This window comes from Polistes dominula, unplaced genomic scaffold, assembly GCF_049000335.1.
Source record: "Polistes dominula isolate Pdom_NZ unplaced genomic scaffold, Pdom_raw_medaka contig_73, whole genome shotgun sequence".
NCBI classification, from domain to species: Eukaryota; Metazoa; Arthropoda; class Insecta; order Hymenoptera; family Vespidae; genus Polistes; species Polistes dominula.
Window position 1 is genome coordinate 4,364,486 of NW_028300951.1, and position 17,250 is coordinate 4,381,735.

The 17,250-nt window shown below is 27.4% G+C and overlaps 5 protein-coding genes across 6 annotated transcripts; all 5 read left to right on the plus strand.

Moving 5' to 3' along the window:
* Positions 1-127: 127 nt before the first annotated feature.
* Positions 128-3,612, plus strand: parvin (beta-parvin). Of its 2 annotated transcripts, XM_015316169.2 has the most exons (7): positions 128-321; positions 432-661; positions 960-1,100; positions 1,451-1,714; positions 1,826-2,220; positions 2,294-2,537; positions 2,626-3,612. In XM_015316169.2, the coding sequence occupies exons 2-7, from the start codon at positions 466-468 to the stop codon at positions 2,700-2,702; spliced, it is 1,317 nt and encodes a 438-aa protein (XP_015171655.1). In that variant the 5' UTR covers positions 128-321; positions 432-465; the 3' UTR covers positions 2,703-3,612. The 2 variants fall into 2 exon arrangements, with proteins under 2 accessions (XP_015171655.1, XP_089028146.1); XM_089172020.1 differs by having other exon boundaries at positions 128-661.
* Positions 3,613-3,729: 117 nt separating this feature from the next.
* On the plus strand, positions 3,730-5,666 carry LOC107063839 (uncharacterized). The gene is made up of 2 exons (XM_089172026.1): positions 3,730-4,653; positions 4,824-5,666. Exons 1-2 carry the CDS (start codon positions 3,871-3,873, stop codon positions 5,067-5,069), a joined length of 1,029 nt encoding a protein of 342 aa, XP_089028152.1. The 5' UTR covers positions 3,730-3,870; the 3' UTR covers positions 5,070-5,666.
* A 647-nt stretch (positions 5,667-6,313) lies between these two features.
* Positions 6,314-8,089, plus strand: LOC107063840 (odorant receptor 13a). Its single transcript, XM_089172351.1, has 4 exons — positions 6,314-7,049; positions 7,180-7,302; positions 7,524-7,682; positions 7,785-8,089. The coding sequence occupies exons 1-4, from the start codon at positions 6,447-6,449 to the stop codon at positions 7,848-7,850; spliced, it is 951 nt and encodes a 316-aa protein (XP_089028477.1). The 5' UTR covers positions 6,314-6,446; the 3' UTR covers positions 7,851-8,089.
* A 149-nt stretch (positions 8,090-8,238) lies between these two features.
* Positions 8,239-10,646, plus strand: LOC107063841 (odorant receptor 13a). Its single transcript, XM_089172352.1, has 6 exons — positions 8,239-8,965; positions 9,042-9,650; positions 9,826-9,930; positions 10,021-10,173; positions 10,269-10,430; positions 10,546-10,646. The coding sequence occupies exons 1-5, from the start codon at positions 8,705-8,707 to the stop codon at positions 10,347-10,349; spliced, it is 1,209 nt and encodes a 402-aa protein (XP_089028478.1). The 5' UTR covers positions 8,239-8,704; the 3' UTR covers positions 10,350-10,430; positions 10,546-10,646.
* A 672-nt stretch (positions 10,647-11,318) lies between these two features.
* Positions 11,319-17,017, plus strand: LOC107063842 (uncharacterized). Its single transcript, XM_089172353.1, has 8 exons — positions 11,319-11,583; positions 11,666-12,271; positions 12,685-12,855; positions 14,846-15,067; positions 15,148-15,756; positions 15,961-16,065; positions 16,135-16,287; positions 16,351-17,017. The coding sequence occupies exons 1-8, from the start codon at positions 11,329-11,331 to the stop codon at positions 16,411-16,413; spliced, it is 2,184 nt and encodes a 727-aa protein (XP_089028479.1). The 5' UTR covers positions 11,319-11,328; the 3' UTR covers positions 16,414-17,017.
* The last annotated feature ends 233 nt before the right edge of the window (positions 17,018-17,250 follow it).

Sequence of the window (17,250 nt, forward strand, 5' to 3'; positions counted from 1 at the left end):
AAATTGAAAATACTAGAAAAAAAATATTCCCTTTTTAAATGTAATTTATAATAATTTAATACTGTCAATAACATCCTATATTATCGATTAAATTAACATTTTATTTATTTTATATAAACAATAAAATACAATATTATTGTTTCATACATCATTTTTCTAAGTGAATAAATATAAATAAATGATTTGATAAATTTTTCGCGTCTTTTTTGTTGTGAATAAATTAATAACTTTTAAAACCACAATCGAACAAAAATCTTTTATCGCATGCGGATGTTAAGTTTCCTTTTACCGTCATAACTGATTCGGTCGCACAACGTATAAGTAAAAAAATCTTTTGTGTATAATATAAAAGATTTAGATTCTCTTTTAAATTGTATTTTATTAAAATATACTATAATAAATATTCTTTTAAATATTATTTTCCTTTGCAGAATATAAATATTACAACAAATAATATTCTTAACAATGGAAGAAGAAATATATTCAACAATTGGTGATTATGAAGACGAAACGACATTTCCTGAAATAGAAGATCTTCCCAAGGTAATTGGAGTTATTTATAAAAAGGATTGTCAAAATTTTCAAACAGAATATGTTGTCAATAAAGAAATGACATTGGACATAAAAAACGATCCAAATTATATCAACAAACAACTTAAAGGTAAGTTTTCTTTCTTTGATATTCATATTGATTTAAATAAGAGTCTTAAGTTATCATTTTAATCATTATTTTTTAGTTATTTTCATAAAAGTTCAAGTTTATCATTTCAAAATACGCGCCATTTTATAAAATTGGAATAGCAAAAATTGCGCTTGCGCACAATATTACTTTCTATTTCAGTCGAGCTTAAGAATCGTTGAGTAGCGTATGTTGTCATAAGTGATCGCTGATCAGTGATCTGTAATGTTATTGTTAGTGTAGAAAACTGTAGTGAATGCTTTATTGTATTTTATTATAGATAAGAATTACAATATTGGGATGATGGCATCCCCACGTCCGAAATCGCCACGTCCCCCAATTTCATCCAAGAAAGATGAAAAGGAAGAAAGTTTTTGGGATAAAATTGGAACTCTTGGTCGAAAGAAACGAATCAAAGAAGGTATGACTTGGACATATAAAATTATACGTGACATCATATCTATGCGTTAAATATTTCCCTTATTTGGAGAGTACTTCTATTTGTCAACATTTTAAATATATGATTAGGAAAATACAATTTATTCATTTATAATTATTTACTATCTTAGAGATATGTCAGTTTTAATTTTGATATATAAATAAATAAATATTTAAATAATAATTTAATTTAATTTTATATATGTGTTTCTATATAGATTATAATTTATTCATATAAACATTAATTAATATAATTATTTACTCTTATATTAAGAGATAATATTTATTATTATTATTTCACTTTTATTAATAAATATTGTTTGTATTAATTAGTACAAGAAGTTCAAGAGGAAGGTAAATATGCTATTGATTCACCCGGATATGCTGCTACAGCTGATATGCCACCAGAAGAATATGCTCTCGACGAGAATGAAGAACGTTCAATGATTGAACCAAGAGCATTAGAAGATTCAAAGCTTCAAGAACTTATATATGTTCTATTAGAATGGATCAATGATGAACTAGCTAATCAACGTATTATTGTAAAAGATATTGTAGAAGATTTGTATGATGGACAAGTATTACAAAAGCTTTTAGGTATAATTATTATATTAAATTTCATTGTTTCTTATTTTCTAATTTAATTTTTATATATCTTTAATATTTCAATGTTTAATATAAAAAAAAGTTGAAATTAATTATATATAGAGAAATTGACTGGAGAAAAATTAGATGTACCAGAAGTGACACAGTCAGAAGAAGGACAAAAACAAAAATTGGCTGTTGTTTTGGGAGCTATCAATCGTATATTAGGACGATATCCACCTTATAAATGGAGCGTAGAATCTGTCCGTTCTAAAAATATTGTCCCTATTTTACACATATTAGTTGGTTTAGCACGACAGTTTAGAGCACCTGTCAGATTGCCAGAGAGAGTAGCAGTTCAAATGGTAGTTGTGAGAAAGAAGGATGGACAATTAATGCACAGAACTGTACGAGAAGAAATTACTTCTATTTATGATGATCTGGGAATGCGTTGTGAGAGAGACGCATTTGACACATTGTTCGATCATGCACCAGATAAACTTGCCGTAGTTAAACAAGTAAGTATATCTATGATAAAGTATATTTTATATAAATTTGTTAAAAAATATAATTATACAACTTTTATTCTAGTCTTTGATTACTTTTGCCAATAAACATTTGAGCAAAGTACATTTGGAAGTAACTGATCTTGATACACAATTTCATGATGGTGTCTTCTTGACGTTATTATTAGGACTTTTAGAAGGATTTTTTGTTCCATTAGGAAGCTTTCATTTGACACCAAAAACGCATGATCAAAAAGTTCACAATGTTTCTTTTGCATTTGATATTATGCAAGATATTGGACTACTTAAACCTAAGGCCAGACCTGAAGGTTAGTAATTTATCATAATGTTTTTATTAATATTTTCATTTTTGTTTTTTTATGTTTTGATTTTTTTTTCTTTATGTTTCTTTTACAGACATTGTGAATTTGGACTTGAAGTCCACCCTTCGTGTTCTGTATAATCTTTTTACTAAATACAAAGGTCTGAATTGATATATTTTTTTTATAAAAGTAAATAAGAGAGGAAATATATATATATATATATATATATATATATATATATACATATATGTATAATGTTGATAGATCAAATATGATTGTGTTAATTTATGTTTAATAGCGTAATAACTCAAAAGTATGTCACGTATTTATAAATTTTAACAATCGGAAAACTGCCATTAATCGTAATAATATTTATCTAACAATAAGTGAGTTATTTTAAATTGATCTTATATTTTAATATAATGAATTTGTCTATTTTCTATAGAACATGAAAGTCATGTGCCTTCTAACGTAATAATTGAACCAAAGTATATTAGAATTATTTTTGTATACTCACAAGGAATTAAAAGAAATGCTGTTAACGTAAAATCCGTTTAATAGATTTTTTCTCTCATTATTTGTATATGTGATTTGCATATAAAAAAAAAGTTAAAAAGTAATTTTTAAGTAAAACTTAGAAACGTTATTTGATGTAAAGGAAGTTATTTTGTTTCATTTAATTTTCACATAAGTTGGTAAGATAATAGGACTTGTTCGAAAGGAGATCGTATAACTGACTAACGTATATGGTAAATTGAATCTTTCTAGAGTTTATCTACTTAAAATAGATATGAACAGTGATTTGGAAAGATTTTCTTAACTACTAAATGCTTTTATATCGATCGTACATATATATTCATGTACTGTAGGATGGAAATGTACGTAACGTTACGTATATGTACCCTATTATACTCATCAAATGAAAATTTATGAAAATCACGAATAGTTGTCTCGTCGTAACTCTTCGATCAACTGTACATTTAAGTTAGACATTGATTTAAGATAAATTGTTACTATAATTTACGGATAACAATGACAAAACTGGAAATATATCGAGCTTACGCTCGTTTTGTAAAACGCATGCTTCTTCTTGGTGGAATCTACCCTATGAAAAAAAGTTCATTTCTTTATCGACAGTTGCCTGTTTTAACGTTATTAACTAGTTTTGTTATGTTTTATGGCACCGTCAAATTTTGTTTACATAATTTTAGTAATTTAAGTGTTTTTACTAAAGGTCTAAGTCTCGTAGGCAGTTTCTCTTTGATGATCGTAAAGGTACTCATGATCGATATTTAAAATACTTTGCTTTTTATCTCATTTAATTTTTTTTTAGGCATTTATGTTCATTATATATCGTAAACAATTTTATGAATTACATAATACCCTCGAATTAATGCATAATAAAGTACTTGAAAATGATCAATTTAAACCGATCGTATTATCGACGATCAATTTATTTCGATATCCAGCATACATGGTATATTATTTAATATTAGGTACCATGAGTTTATATATTTTTGCACCAATTATTATTATTGGATACGAAGGTATCAAAGGTATACAACCTAAACATTATGGTCTTCCATTTCTAACCAATTTTCCATGGATCAATGGAACACCTGGAATCATTTATCAAATACAATTTTTGTTCGAGACACAATGCATTTGGTTTATTATATTTGTTACCGGCGGCGTTGACTCTTCTTATGGATTTTATTTATTTCAAATGATTGGTCTATTGCGTGCCATGTCATTCGAATGTGAAAACGCATTTAAATCTTCTTACGAACTCAAGAATATCTTGCACAATTGCATAAAAAAACAAGTAAAGTTGTTACGTTGTCGTGACATTATTCAACAAATTTATGGACCCATTGTGCTTGATTTAATGCTTACTAATGCTATTGTCTTATGTGCACTAATATTTCAAGCATTTCAGGTAAAAAATCAAATGTTATTATTTTGTTTAATATGTTACAATCTAAATGTAATGAAAAGTATGATGTTATTTGTTAAGACAGAGATGACTGCAGGTAAAATGCTTTTATTTGTAATTTATGGATTATTGAAAACTATTCAAGCGTTTATGTACTCCTGGTATGGAAGTATTGTTGCTTCAGAAGTATGTATGATTATTGTATTTAAAAAAAAAATATATATATATACAGAATGTTTCGTAATATGTGAGACATACTGTAAATATATATATATATATATATATATATATATATATATATATATATTTTTTGTTTAAATTTAGCATTTATATCCTAATTTTGCATTTTAATTTAGAGTGAAGCATTTCGACGAAGTGTATATTGTAGTAAATGGTACGAATACGGTGATAATATAACGCTTATGAAAGATGTTTTGATCATATTGTCACAAAAACCGATCGTTATTGTGGCATGTCATTTTTTATATATTTCATTGAATATCTTTATTAAGGTAAAAAAAAGAACACAAATAACACAGTTAAATATTAGATATAATTTATTGGAAAATCATATTCTTCAAAAATTGATTTTTTTAAAATAACATTTTTTAATTTCTAGATCCTTAACACATCAATGTCTTATTATTTTTTATTGCAAACATTTGACGAAGGTGATACAATGAATTAATGAAAGTATAATTAGTTTTTAAAGTATTGTCTTGAATAAAGTTTTAGCTTGAAATCAATGGAACAGTGAATCCATTGATTTTTTATTTTAATATCATGCGAGTAGTTTGGATATATTCAATTAAAATAAAAAATAAATTATCATAATATATTTATATGTTTGTGATACGTTTTATAAATGACCAAAATTAGTAAAACATCATAATAATTATATATAATAAATTAATATATAAAATTAATAAGTTTAGTTTTGAAACAAAATAATCATAGAATCATTAAAAAACAATCTTACCTTATGTTATATGTGTTTCGAAGTTATTTATTGTTTGTCAAAGATTTGTTCTTACTGAGATTAATTTTCTTTTTGCAATTTAAACAGACACTTTTTTATTTTTCCTCAAACGATATGATGATAGAGTAGAGGTAAAAATGATGGTACAAATCTAGGTCTAAGTTTCCTTCAAAGATATGAAGAATATGAAATTGATACAGCTCAATTCTACTAACATATATTTTGTTAACATGTTAGGTCGATGAAGATTGATCAGATATCGAAACGTATTTATTCTCGATGTATTCACGCAACTCTTGATGGTCCCCTAAAGAGAATATAGCCGTGGTGATTTAAACGTTTATTAAATTGTATAGCCAGTTTGATTCTCTTCAATGCATCTAGGATTTGTAACTTTGTAAGTACTTGATAGCTAAGAAAAAATCGATTACATACATTAAAAATGTGTCATGCGAAAGAGGAGGGAAAAGAAGAGGAGAAGGGTAGTCAGGAGGATTGTCAAACGTAATTTATATAAAATTGCAAACGAGTATCTACCTTTCCGCAAGTTGGCGTCGTTGATAAGAAAGATTGTTACAGTGAAGCATTCATTGGAACGATAGGCACCAATTTCTAAAAGTAAATTGCTGCTATTTACGTACCGGGAATGACAGAACAAGTAAAGTTATATAGGAATTACGCTCGTTTCGTTAAGCGTTTGCTTCTTCTTGGTGGAATATGGCCAATGATAGATAAAGAAAGTTCATATTTTTATCGTCGTTTACCGATTTTTGCAGTATCATCGGGGATCATGATGTTTTTCGGTGTATTGCGATTCTGTCAAGATAATATAGGAAATTTGAGCGTATTCACTAAGGGTTTAAGTCTCGTAGGAAGTTTTTCATTGATATCGTTGAAGGTACAATATAATCAATTTAAAAATATTGGAAATATGTCACTTGTGATTAAATTTATAAATCCATCAATAATTATAGATTGATTATATTCATTTAAGGCTCTGATGTTTATTATATACCGAAAGCAGCTTTGTGAACTGAATGATATCCTTGATCCAATGTTCGAGAAAACGCTTGAAAATCCACGACTTAGACCTATACTTTTGTCCCTATTGAATCTTTTTCGTTATTTTTCTTATACCTTTTACCTTTTAATCATGGGTATAGTCACATTATACGTCTGTACTCCGCTTATATTCATAGGATACGAAGCTATCAAGGATATATATCCTAGACGTTACGGTCTTCCATATCCAACGAGTTTTCCATGGATTGATGGGACTCCTGGAATATATTATCACATACAATATATTTTCGAAACACAATACAGTTGGTTCGTCGTATTTATAACGAGCGGAGTTGATTCCTTATTCGGATTTCATATTTTTCAAATAGTTGGATTATTCCGGGCATTATCTTATGAATGCGAATATTCCACGAAATCTAATCCTAACGAGTTACATAATGTTATTTATAATTGTATTAAAAAACATATTCAACTTTTACGATGTCGCGATATTATTCAAACTGTTTATGGGCCGATCGTATTCAACTTGGTATTAACCAGTGCTATGGTTTTATGTTCCTTATCCTTCCAAATATTTAAGGTAACATTTTTTTGCAATCAATATGTTTACTTTTCACAATTGTTTTTTTATTATAATATTATATTTTATTTCATAATATATTTCGAATGAAAAAACAAATGTATATTTCTTTATCGTCTTTAAATTAAAGACAGAAATGACGATAGCGAAAACACTTTTATTCATTGTTTATGGCGTTCAGAAAACAACGCAAACTTTTATATACGCGTGGTGTGGAAGCACCATTTTATCAGAGGTAAATATTTTTATATATTAAATATTTATATACGTAGGTGGGTTGAAAAGTTTTGAGCCTCAACAAACAAAAAATTATTTTTGAAAAAAAAAAAAAAGTAAAAGTTATTTTTTAATCGAAAAAATTGTTTCTATGTTAAACTTCAAACTTTCAAACCCACCGACGAATATGTAATTTTATTAATATATTTTTAATTTTTTGTTGTATGAAATTTGATTCTTTAAATTTAATTACGTGTACGTCAGGCTGAAGACTTTCGCAATAGGATTTATTCTTGTAAATGGTACGCATGCAATAATGTATCTATAATGAAAGGAATTCTTCTTGTATTAACACAAAAACCAATGGTATTGATAGCATGCCATTTCTTTTCTATCTCATTGGATATGTTTATTAAGGTAGACGTAATAATTTCGATTTTATAATTAACAATAAGATAGATTATATATAAAACAAAAAGTCTTTAAGATTAAATGTATATATATCATTCATTTTTTTAGATTCTCAATACGTCGATATCGTATTATTTTCTATTACAAACATTTGAAGAAATGAATCCACGTTAATTAGTTATTTATTTTTATCTAGATTTTTATAATAGTATAAATTTGTAGATATAAATTATATTGTAAGATAAAAATATATAATTTTCCATTTATTACTTTAAATGCTATTTGAAATTTTCTATTATTTTGAATTATCCACAGTAATATCTTAATTTTTAGTTAAGTAAATTTTAATAATTGTCTAATTACATTATTTCAATTACAATTTATTATCTAAATAATATATGTATTTGTATATACGATTGTTTGACTTTATTTGTATTAATTAAAGAAAATGATTCTTTTTACAATTAATATAACGCATAATTCATCATACTCACTCATACGTCACATTCGTAATATTCATTGAATGGATCATTTTTCTAATAAAACACAACACATGTTAATTGATTATTAGGGAACATACTATTGCTTCTAAATCATCGAATGATTTGACAAGCATTCGCTGTCAAATCAATAGAAAAAAATGTTCAGGCAACTCATACTTTTGTAACGATCTGTTAAGTGGTATCATTGTACATTAGTATAACGAGTTAGAGAAAACTTTATAACTACATGATATTTTCAAATCGATTGCATAAATGACGAATATGAGTTTAGAAGGGAACACAAAGAGTACCCGTTAAAAAATCGCATGAGATATCGTATAAAGTATCACTCGTTAGAAGTAATATTCTGTTATAATGCATAATCTGCATAAATGACGAATATGAGCTTAGAAGGGAACACAAAGTGTACCCTTAAAAAATCGCATGAGATATCGTATAAAGTATCACTCGTTAGATGTAATATTCTGTTACGATATCCAAAGCATTGACCTCACGCATTAGATCGCTTATTTTATATTTTTCTCAATGATGACAGATCAACTTGCTACGTATCGTCAATATGCGTTCTTTATCAAACGTTTACTTTTTTATTCTGGTTTATGGCCTGTAGAAAATAAAAAGAATTCATATTTCTATCGACATTTACCTATTTTAGCGATAGTCTCTGCTGCTATTTTGTTTTATGGTTGTGTGAGATTTTGTAGAGATAATCTTGATGATGTTAAAACATTCACAAAAGGAACTACTCCTTTAGGAAGTATGGTTGTAGTAATTATTAAGGTAAGCTAGATCTCTCAAATAATATTACCCGATCGTTCATATTCAATATTTTGGATATTTTTATTATTTTTCTTTTTCCTAGGTACTAATGTTCTTTTTGTATCAAGAAGAAATACGGGAATTGCATTTGAATTTGGAATCAAATTTCGAAGAGATAATTGAAAAAACATATTGTCGACCAGTCCTATTTGGAATGCTCAATCTTTTCAAACGTCCTGCATACATTTTTTATTATTTAACAATTTTAACAATAATCATGCTTACATTTACGCCTTTTTTATTGATCGTTTATGAAGCTATCATGAACATAAATCCAAGACATTACGTTCTTCCCTATCCTGCAACTTTTCCATGGATCGATGGGAGTTTCGGTATAAAATACGAATTACAGTATCTTTATGAAATTCAAGTGAGTTGGTTCGTAATATTTGTAACTAGTGGAGTTGATACGGCTTATGGATTCTATATATTTCAAATGGTCGGAATATTACGTGTTATGTCATTGGAATGTGAAAAGATTGGAAAATCATCCGACGAGCTTGATATTATTTTATTACATAATTGTATCAAAAAACAAATTTTACTGTTACGTTGTCGAGACATAATCCAAAATGTTTACGGACCTGTGGTATTAAACTTGATTGTCAGCAGTGTTGTTGTTTTATGTGGGTTAATATTCCAAGTATTACAGGTACCATTCATTAGTTTATTATGTAGTTATTAATAAGTATTTAATCTGCATATGTGAAAAATACAAAAGTTAATTAATTATTTATTCATTTATCTAAATCAATTATAAAATGTAAAATATCATTATTATTATTAGCGATTGGGTGTAATAATTAAATGTATTATTCATTGAAAAGACAGAGATAAGCGTAGGAAAAGCTGTCGTGGCCATTTTTTATGGGATAGTGAAAATGTCTCAAGCATTCATGTATTCTTGGTACGGAAGTATCTTGGTTACCGAGGTATTCTCATTATCTTCAATAATATTATTTATTTTTTATATTTATTTTTCATTGTTATTATATTAATTATTTTTGTTTGTTTGTATATAGAGTGAAGCGTTTAAACGCAATCTTTATTGCAGCAAATGGTACCAATATCGAAACATTCAACTGATGAAAAGTGTTCTTTTAATATTGGCACAGAAACCGATTATATTAACTGCATGTCATTTTTTTTATATCTCAATGGATCTTTTCGTTAAGGTTAATAATTATACTTATATATTATATAATATATCAAATATTATTATTATTTTCACTTGTTTATAAATCCTGTTCCTGTTTTTTTTTTTTTTCAGATATTGAATACATCCTTGTCATATTATTTTTTGTTGCGAACTTTCGATGAAACTAATGATAAAAATTCAGTTGTTTCATAATATCTGTTTATGGATATTTGATTTTTAACAATATAATAATACACGATGTATATATTATATACATAAATGTAATTTATAAATGTAAATTATAAATTTGTATTTTAAGATTAATAATTTCTTTTGTAATTAAAACAAAATATTACACACCGCGATCAATATATTTCATATACATGTATTTGTTTCTTTTTTTTTTTAGATAAATTCGTTCCACACAACTTTATTCTGGACTAATAATCATGCATAAAAAAAAACCAAACAGAAAATAATTATCTGGTGTTTACTGCAAGATGAACAAAAAAGACGAATTTTTCAGAAACGTGACGCGAGTGTAACTGTATTTTTTCAAGGTTTAATATAATAAATTAATATTAACATGCAATTTATTGATAAACTTACAATTTAAATGCATCTTATTATAATCCACAATTCATATAATTTAAAGTTATCTTATAAAAAAATCAAAGAGATTACAATACTGTATAAGACACAGTACTGCTTGAAAATGGTGAAATAATTTGACGAGCAAGTAGAAGTTTTTGTTTCTGTAGCAATTTTCAGTAAAAACACAAAAATATGGAGAACTTTATAACCACCTAACGTTCTATATCTATTACGTAGAATATAAGTTGCACGTCTATAAGATACGGGATATTACTTGTAAATCATCGAGTAATTTAACGAGCAAGTAGTTCATGCTTCTCTAGCAATTTTTCATAATATCATAGATTCTATATAAAGAGTTATGCAGAATAATAACCACCCGATATTACTAAATTGATTGCATAAATGACAAATGTGAGATCGTCGAAGTAAATAGAAAATGTACCTGCCAGGCGTCCTATCTAATATCGTATCAAATAACGCTTGTTAGAAGTAATACTCTGGTCACGATATCCAAGACATTGACCTTTTGTTAGATCTCTGATCTTTCTTTCTTTCTTTCTTTCTTTTTTCTTGTCTTTTTTTTTTTTTTTTTTCAATGATGACAGAGCAATTGGCTATGTATCGACAATATGAGTGTTTCATAAAACGCATATTACTGTGCGCCGGTTTATGGCCTGTAGAAAATAAAGAGAGTTCACTTATCTATCGACATTTATCTATTTTAACTGTATTTTTAGGTACATTTATGTTTTTTGGTACATTAAAATTTTGTTTAGAAAATCTTGACGATATTAAAGTATTGACGAAAGGACTCAGTCCTTTAGGAAGTTTTGCCTTAGTAGCTGTTAAGGTTGGTGAGATAAAAATATATTCGATCGTTCGTGTTCACAGTAATGAGAATGTAGTTTAATTTTTTCCCTTTTCTTTTTTAGGCATTCATGTTTTTTATATATCGAAAGGAATTACGCGAATTGAATTTAAATCTCGAATTGATGTTTGAAGAAGTCCTCAGCAAAGCGCATTATCGACCAGTTGTATTGTCATTGTTAAATCTTTTTAAACGTCCTGCATACATTGTCTATTATTTGACCATGTTTGTAATACTTTTGTATATATGCAAACCATTTATATTGATCGTCTATCAAATAACGAAGAACATCAATCCAAAACATTACGCTCTTCCCTATCCTGCCACTTTTCCATGGATTGACGGAACACCGAATATACTTTATCAAGCACAGTTTATTTTGGAAATAGTCATCGGTTGGTTCGTGGTTTTTGTTACCAGCAGCGTTGATACCATTTACGGATTCTACATTTTTCAAATTACTGGAATTTTACGTGCCATGTCTTTCGAATGCGAAAAACTTGGAAAATCATCTAAGGAACTCAATGTCATTCTATGCAATTGTATTAAAAGGCATATATTACTTCTGCGTTGTCGTGACATCATTCAAAAAGTTTATGGACCAGTTATGTTGTGCTTAATAGTGAGCAGTGTCATCGTCCTATGCGCCTTAATATTTCAAATGTTTCAAGTATGATTAATATTTTTATATATTCACTTTTTTTTTCTTGATTTATATATGAATGGGTTGAAAAGTTTTCAGTCCTACGTAGAAACAATTTTTTTTTATTTATAAAAAATAAATGTTTTTTTTTTATTGAGACTCAAGACTTTTCAACCCACCCACGTACATATATTTATTTATTAATCCTCCATATTATAAACGATACCTAACGTTGAAATTAACATTTTCTTCAATATTCATCTTTTTTCTTTTTACTTTTGTGATTATAAAATAATTTTGAATACAATATTATTTACTAATATTTTCTTTATAATGTTTATCATTTTTTTTTATCTTTGAAATTCGTTCGGAGGGTTAAAAATATTACTTTGAATATTAGCGATTTATTATAATAATTGTACGTAATATTTATTGAAAAGACAGAGATAAGTTTAGGAAAAACTATTCTGTTTCTTATTTATGGGATGATGAAAATGACTCAAGCATTTATTTATTCTTGGTATGGAAGTATTCTTGCTATCGAGGTATTCATTAATTCAATTAATATAATTAATCATCTTTTTAGATTCATTTCAAGTATTTGTTTTCTATAAATATATAGAGTGAAACATTTCGACGCAGTGTTTATTGTTGCGAATGGTATCAAGATGGAAACATTAAACTGATGAAAGGTATTTCTCTTGTATTGGCACAAAGACCGATTGTACTGACAGCATGTCATCTCTTTTGTATTTCATTGGATCTGTTTCTTAAGGTAAACATTGTTATTATACAAATTGTAACATATATAATGTCTTTTATTTCCATTCGCGTGTGCCTTTTCTTATCTCTTTTTTTTTGTAGATACTCAATACGTCATTGTCGTATTACTTTTTGTTGCAAACATTTGATGAAAATAATGATTAAATAAAAATATTCAAATAGATAGATACAATTTAAGTATTATATAATACGGGTACATGATATGTAAGAAATAAACAAATTATTATCAAATATAACGTAGATACAAACGTACATACCATGGTTTGTTTTTATGTAATACTTATGATTATTGATTAATATTTTATTTTTTATAGAAAAAATACAAGTAATTTAAACTTAAAGTAATAATTATTGAAGTGAAAACGTCTTTAGAATGGGTGTGATTTGAAAAAATGAAACGCGCTGATGTAGTGGGAAAACGAAACCAGGATGTGGTGGGGAAAGGAAGCGGATGATGTAGTGGGGGAAAGAATTTAATTTTTATCATTATTTATAAAAATATTTGATTCGCAAACATTTTTTAAAGTGTTTTATTATTTACTTTATTTGTAATTATTATAAAAATGTGCGCCTGTATGAGTGCAACCCTCCAGACACGCTTTGAAAATGTTGCTTACGAGCGCCATCTGTCGGGACGGAATTTTTTTCTGCCCGAAATATAGACAACCCGTCATACATACGTGTATAAACAGTTTTGACTGCAAAAAAATTCCGTCCCAGTAGATGACGCTTGCAAGCAACATTTTCAAACTGTGTCTGGAGGGTTGCATAAGAACAGGCGTGTATTTTTATAATTAAATTAATAATTAAATAAATAATTACAAATTAAAAGTATAAATAATATTATAGTAATATTATATAATAAATCATCCTCGAAACTTGTTTATTTGAAGGTTTCACTTCTAACTTGTGTGATATTTATATTATAAAGAATACAATATAATATAAATATGTACACATATAATTTTAATAATGTGTGCGTTAATTTTTGTAAATCGTTCTATATAAAATTGGACTTTCGATTCATCATGTATAATATAAAATGACTACAAAATAATTATTTAATAATTACTATATGACGAATAGAAATAATTTATCTGTCATAAGCGAGATTTATTTTCAAGGTTTCAAAAATTGATATTAATATTAATAAGTATTATAGGTGTATGGTAATTTTGTGAAATATTTTACATAAAGTTTGATTTTGGATTGAAAATTATATATAAAAAGATCTAAAAGTAATTATTTAATAATTACTGTATGAAAAATAGATACTTATTTCAAAGGTTTAATATAAATTACTATTAATTTTAATATGTAATTTATTAATAAACTTACGATTCGAATACACCGTTGTTTAAATTGTTATTCAGATAATTTGATTTAATTGTAAGATCAAAGCACTAGGAACGTCTAAGTACGTTTTGTTTTGTGGTTTAGTAATCATATCGTATACATGTTTCTATAAAGGGTTCATCATAGAACGTATATTTGTTGAAAATGATCGAGTAATTTGACGAACATATAGCTCATGATTTTCTAGCAAATCTTTGATAGAACCTTACATTTTACTTAAAAGGTTACGGAAAACTTAGTAACTACCTGATATTTCTAAATTGATCGCATAAATGATAAATGTGGGCATCGAAGCGAGTAGAAAATATAGCTTTAAGTGATCGCATGATATATCGTATAAAGTATCGCTTGTTAGAAGTAATATTCTGTCACGATATCAGAGGCATTGACCTCACGTGTTAGATCACTGATTTATTCTTTATCTTGATTATGGCAACAGAACAATTGGCTATGTATCGGCAGTATGCTTCTTTTATCAAACGCATGGTCTTTTGTTCTGGTTTATGGCCAGTAACAAAAACCGAGAGCTCATATTTCTATCGACATTTACCTATTTTGACTATATTTTCTGGCACTTTTATGTGCTACGGTGGTATAACATTTTGTATTGAAAATCTTGACAATATCAAAGTATTTACCAAAGGACTCAGTCCTTTAGGAGGCTTTGCTTTAGTAGTTGTAAAGGTATGTGGGTATCCGATCATCTATGTTTAAACAATAAGACTTACATTGAATTATATATTGAAAATATATTTTTTCTTAAGGTGATGATGTTTTTCTTATATAGAAAACAATTACGCGAACTGAATTATAATTTAGAATCAATGTTCGAGGAAATCCTCGAGAAAATCCATTATCGGCCAGTAGTATTCTCCCTGTTAAATTTATTTCGACGTCCAGCATACATGATTTATTATTTGATGGTGTTCACAGTACTCTCGTATATATGCAGAGCATTTTTGTTGATAATTTATCAAATAATAAAAAATATAGATCCGAAATATTATCCTCTTCCCTATCCTGCTATTTTTCCATGGCTCGATGGAAGTTTCAATTTTAGATATCAAATACAATTTCTCTTTGAGCTTCAATTTGGTTGGTTTATGGTGTTTGTGACTAGTGGAGTTGATACGGCCTATGGATTCTATATATTTCAAATGGTCGGAATATTACGTGCAATGTCTTTGGAATGTGAGAAAGTTGGAAAATCATCCGACGAGCTTGATATTATTTTATTACGTAATTGTATTAAAAAAGAAATTTTACTGTTACGTTGTCGCGACATAATCCAAAACGTTTATGGACCTGTGGTATTAAATTTGATCGTCAGCAGTGTTATTGTTTTATGTGGGTTGATATTTCAGATGTTTCAGGTACGACTAAATAATTTATTCATTTTGTTTTACATCGTATCTACTTAATATATTTTTAATTAACAAACGTTGATTCACAAACGTTGAATCAAACATTGATTTAATATTCTTTCTTTATTTTTGTTAATTAACTGAAAGATTAAAAATATTATTGTTGATATTAACGATTAGGTATAATAATTAAATCTATTATTCATTGAAAAGACAGAGATAAGTATAGAGAAAGTTGTTATGGTCGTTCTTTATGGGCTATTAAAAATGACCCAAGCTTTTATATATTCTTGGTATGGGAATATCTTAGCAGTTGAGGTAAGAATCATTTCGAATAATTCTTTATTATAGTACTTATTTTTAATATATTTTTTTTTCTATTTACAGAGTGAAACATTCCGGCGTAATGTTTATTGTTGCGGATGGTACGAAGACGGTAACATCAAACTAATGAAAGATGTACTTTTTATATTAACACAAAAACCAATTGTATTAACAGCCTGCCATTTCTTTCACATCTCATTGGATCTTTTCGTCAAGGTAATGATTTATTTATTATTTTATTTTCTTTACAAATATTATTTTTGTTTCTTTCTTTTCCAGATATTAAATACATCTTTGTCATATTACTTTTTGTTGCAAACCATCGACGAAACTTATAATTAAATTGTACATTTTTATGCATATAAAATAAAAAAAAAATGCACTAAAAATATGATTTTTTTCATAGAAAATCTTACAAATTGTTATTTCAAACACTTGTTTAAAAAAGTTCAATAGGATCGAGGATTTATGTGATCATACAATATAAATTATTTTTTTTTTAATTTAATATTTTACTTTACACAAGGATATAAAATATTTTGTTGTGTTATTATACACGTAATTGAATTTCAAATTATTGTATTAGAAAATGTAATGAGTTTACAAGCGTGTAGAAGAAACAGGACAGGATCGATAAAACGATCAGTCATCGGTTAGAACGATCAAATGGTATATATTATGAAAAATGCATAAGTTTTAGCATGAATACGTTATGTTCTTTCGAGTCAGATGGTTATTCGCTAGTTCGCATAACAGCGAGACCCGAATTCATGGAAGATGTTACCGTGACACGCGATGTTCGGGTACGAACCAAATCGCTGACGACACAAAACGATAACTTTTTTCTTCAGTTCTCTTCCATTCGAAGAACTTTGAGCATCTGTTACTTTTCCTTTTCACCAAACTGAAATTGCGCGTTCCACTTCTTTGTATTTGAAATCTAATTCAATGTCTGTAAGAATTCCTTCTGAGGAATCGAAAGATGAATCAGATTTCAAAGTCGTTAATACAAAAGAAACAATCAGTAATATTAAATCTAGTAAAAGTAACATATTCGACGTTTATACAACTATTTTTCGACTTATTATTGTACACTGGATACCACGTGTTTGTCTTTTGGAAGAGGAAAAAAGGGAGAAGGAACTGGACGACTTAATTTTACCTAGCAACACCCAATGG

What these genes read in the sequence shown, in the direction of transcription:
- LOC107063842 (XM_089172353.1), top strand. Translation starts at nt 11,329, where the DNA reads ATGATGACAGAGCAATTGGCTATGTATCGACAATATGAGTGTTTCATA. An exon ending in TTGCTTTAGTAGTTGTAAAG is followed by an intron (nt 15,068 to 15,147) that starts GTATGTGGGTAT and finishes TTTTTTCTTAAG; the next exon opens with GTGATGATGTTTTTCTTATA. An exon ending in GGAATATCTTAGCAGTTGAG is followed by an intron (nt 16,066 to 16,134) that starts GTAAGAATCATT and finishes TTCTATTTACAG; the next exon opens with AGTGAAACATTCCGGCGTAA.
- LOC107063839 (XM_089172026.1), top strand. Translation starts at nt 3,871, where the DNA reads ATGTTCATTATATATCGTAAACAATTTTATGAATTACATAATACCCTC. An exon ending in GAAGTATTGTTGCTTCAGAA is followed by an intron (nt 4,654 to 4,823) that starts GTATGTATGATT and finishes ATTTTAATTTAG; the next exon opens with AGTGAAGCATTTCGACGAAG.
- LOC107063841 (XM_089172352.1), top strand. Translation starts at nt 8,705, where the DNA reads ATGATGACAGATCAACTTGCTACGTATCGTCAATATGCGTTCTTTATC. An exon ending in GAAGTATCTTGGTTACCGAG is followed by an intron (nt 9,931 to 10,020) that starts GTATTCTCATTA and finishes GTTTGTATATAG; the next exon opens with AGTGAAGCGTTTAAACGCAA. An exon ending in CAATGGATCTTTTCGTTAAG is followed by an intron (nt 10,174 to 10,268) that starts GTTAATAATTAT and finishes TTTTTTTTTCAG; the next exon opens with ATATTGAATACATCCTTGTC.
- LOC107063840 (XM_089172351.1), top strand. Translation starts at nt 6,447, where the DNA reads ATGTTTATTATATACCGAAAGCAGCTTTGTGAACTGAATGATATCCTT. An exon ending in TATCCTTCCAAATATTTAAG is followed by an intron (nt 7,050 to 7,179) that starts GTAACATTTTTT and finishes TTTAAATTAAAG; the next exon opens with ACAGAAATGACGATAGCGAA. An exon ending in CATTGGATATGTTTATTAAG is followed by an intron (nt 7,683 to 7,784) that starts GTAGACGTAATA and finishes TCATTTTTTTAG; the next exon opens with ATTCTCAATACGTCGATATC.
- parvin (XM_089172020.1), top strand. Translation starts at nt 466, where the DNA reads ATGGAAGAAGAAATATATTCAACAATTGGTGATTATGAAGACGAAACG. An exon ending in AACTTGCCGTAGTTAAACAA is followed by an intron (nt 2,221 to 2,293) that starts GTAAGTATATCT and finishes CTTTTATTCTAG; the next exon opens with TCTTTGATTACTTTTGCCAA. An exon ending in ACCTAAGGCCAGACCTGAAG is followed by an intron (nt 2,538 to 2,625) that starts GTTAGTAATTTA and finishes TTTCTTTTACAG; the next exon opens with ACATTGTGAATTTGGACTTG.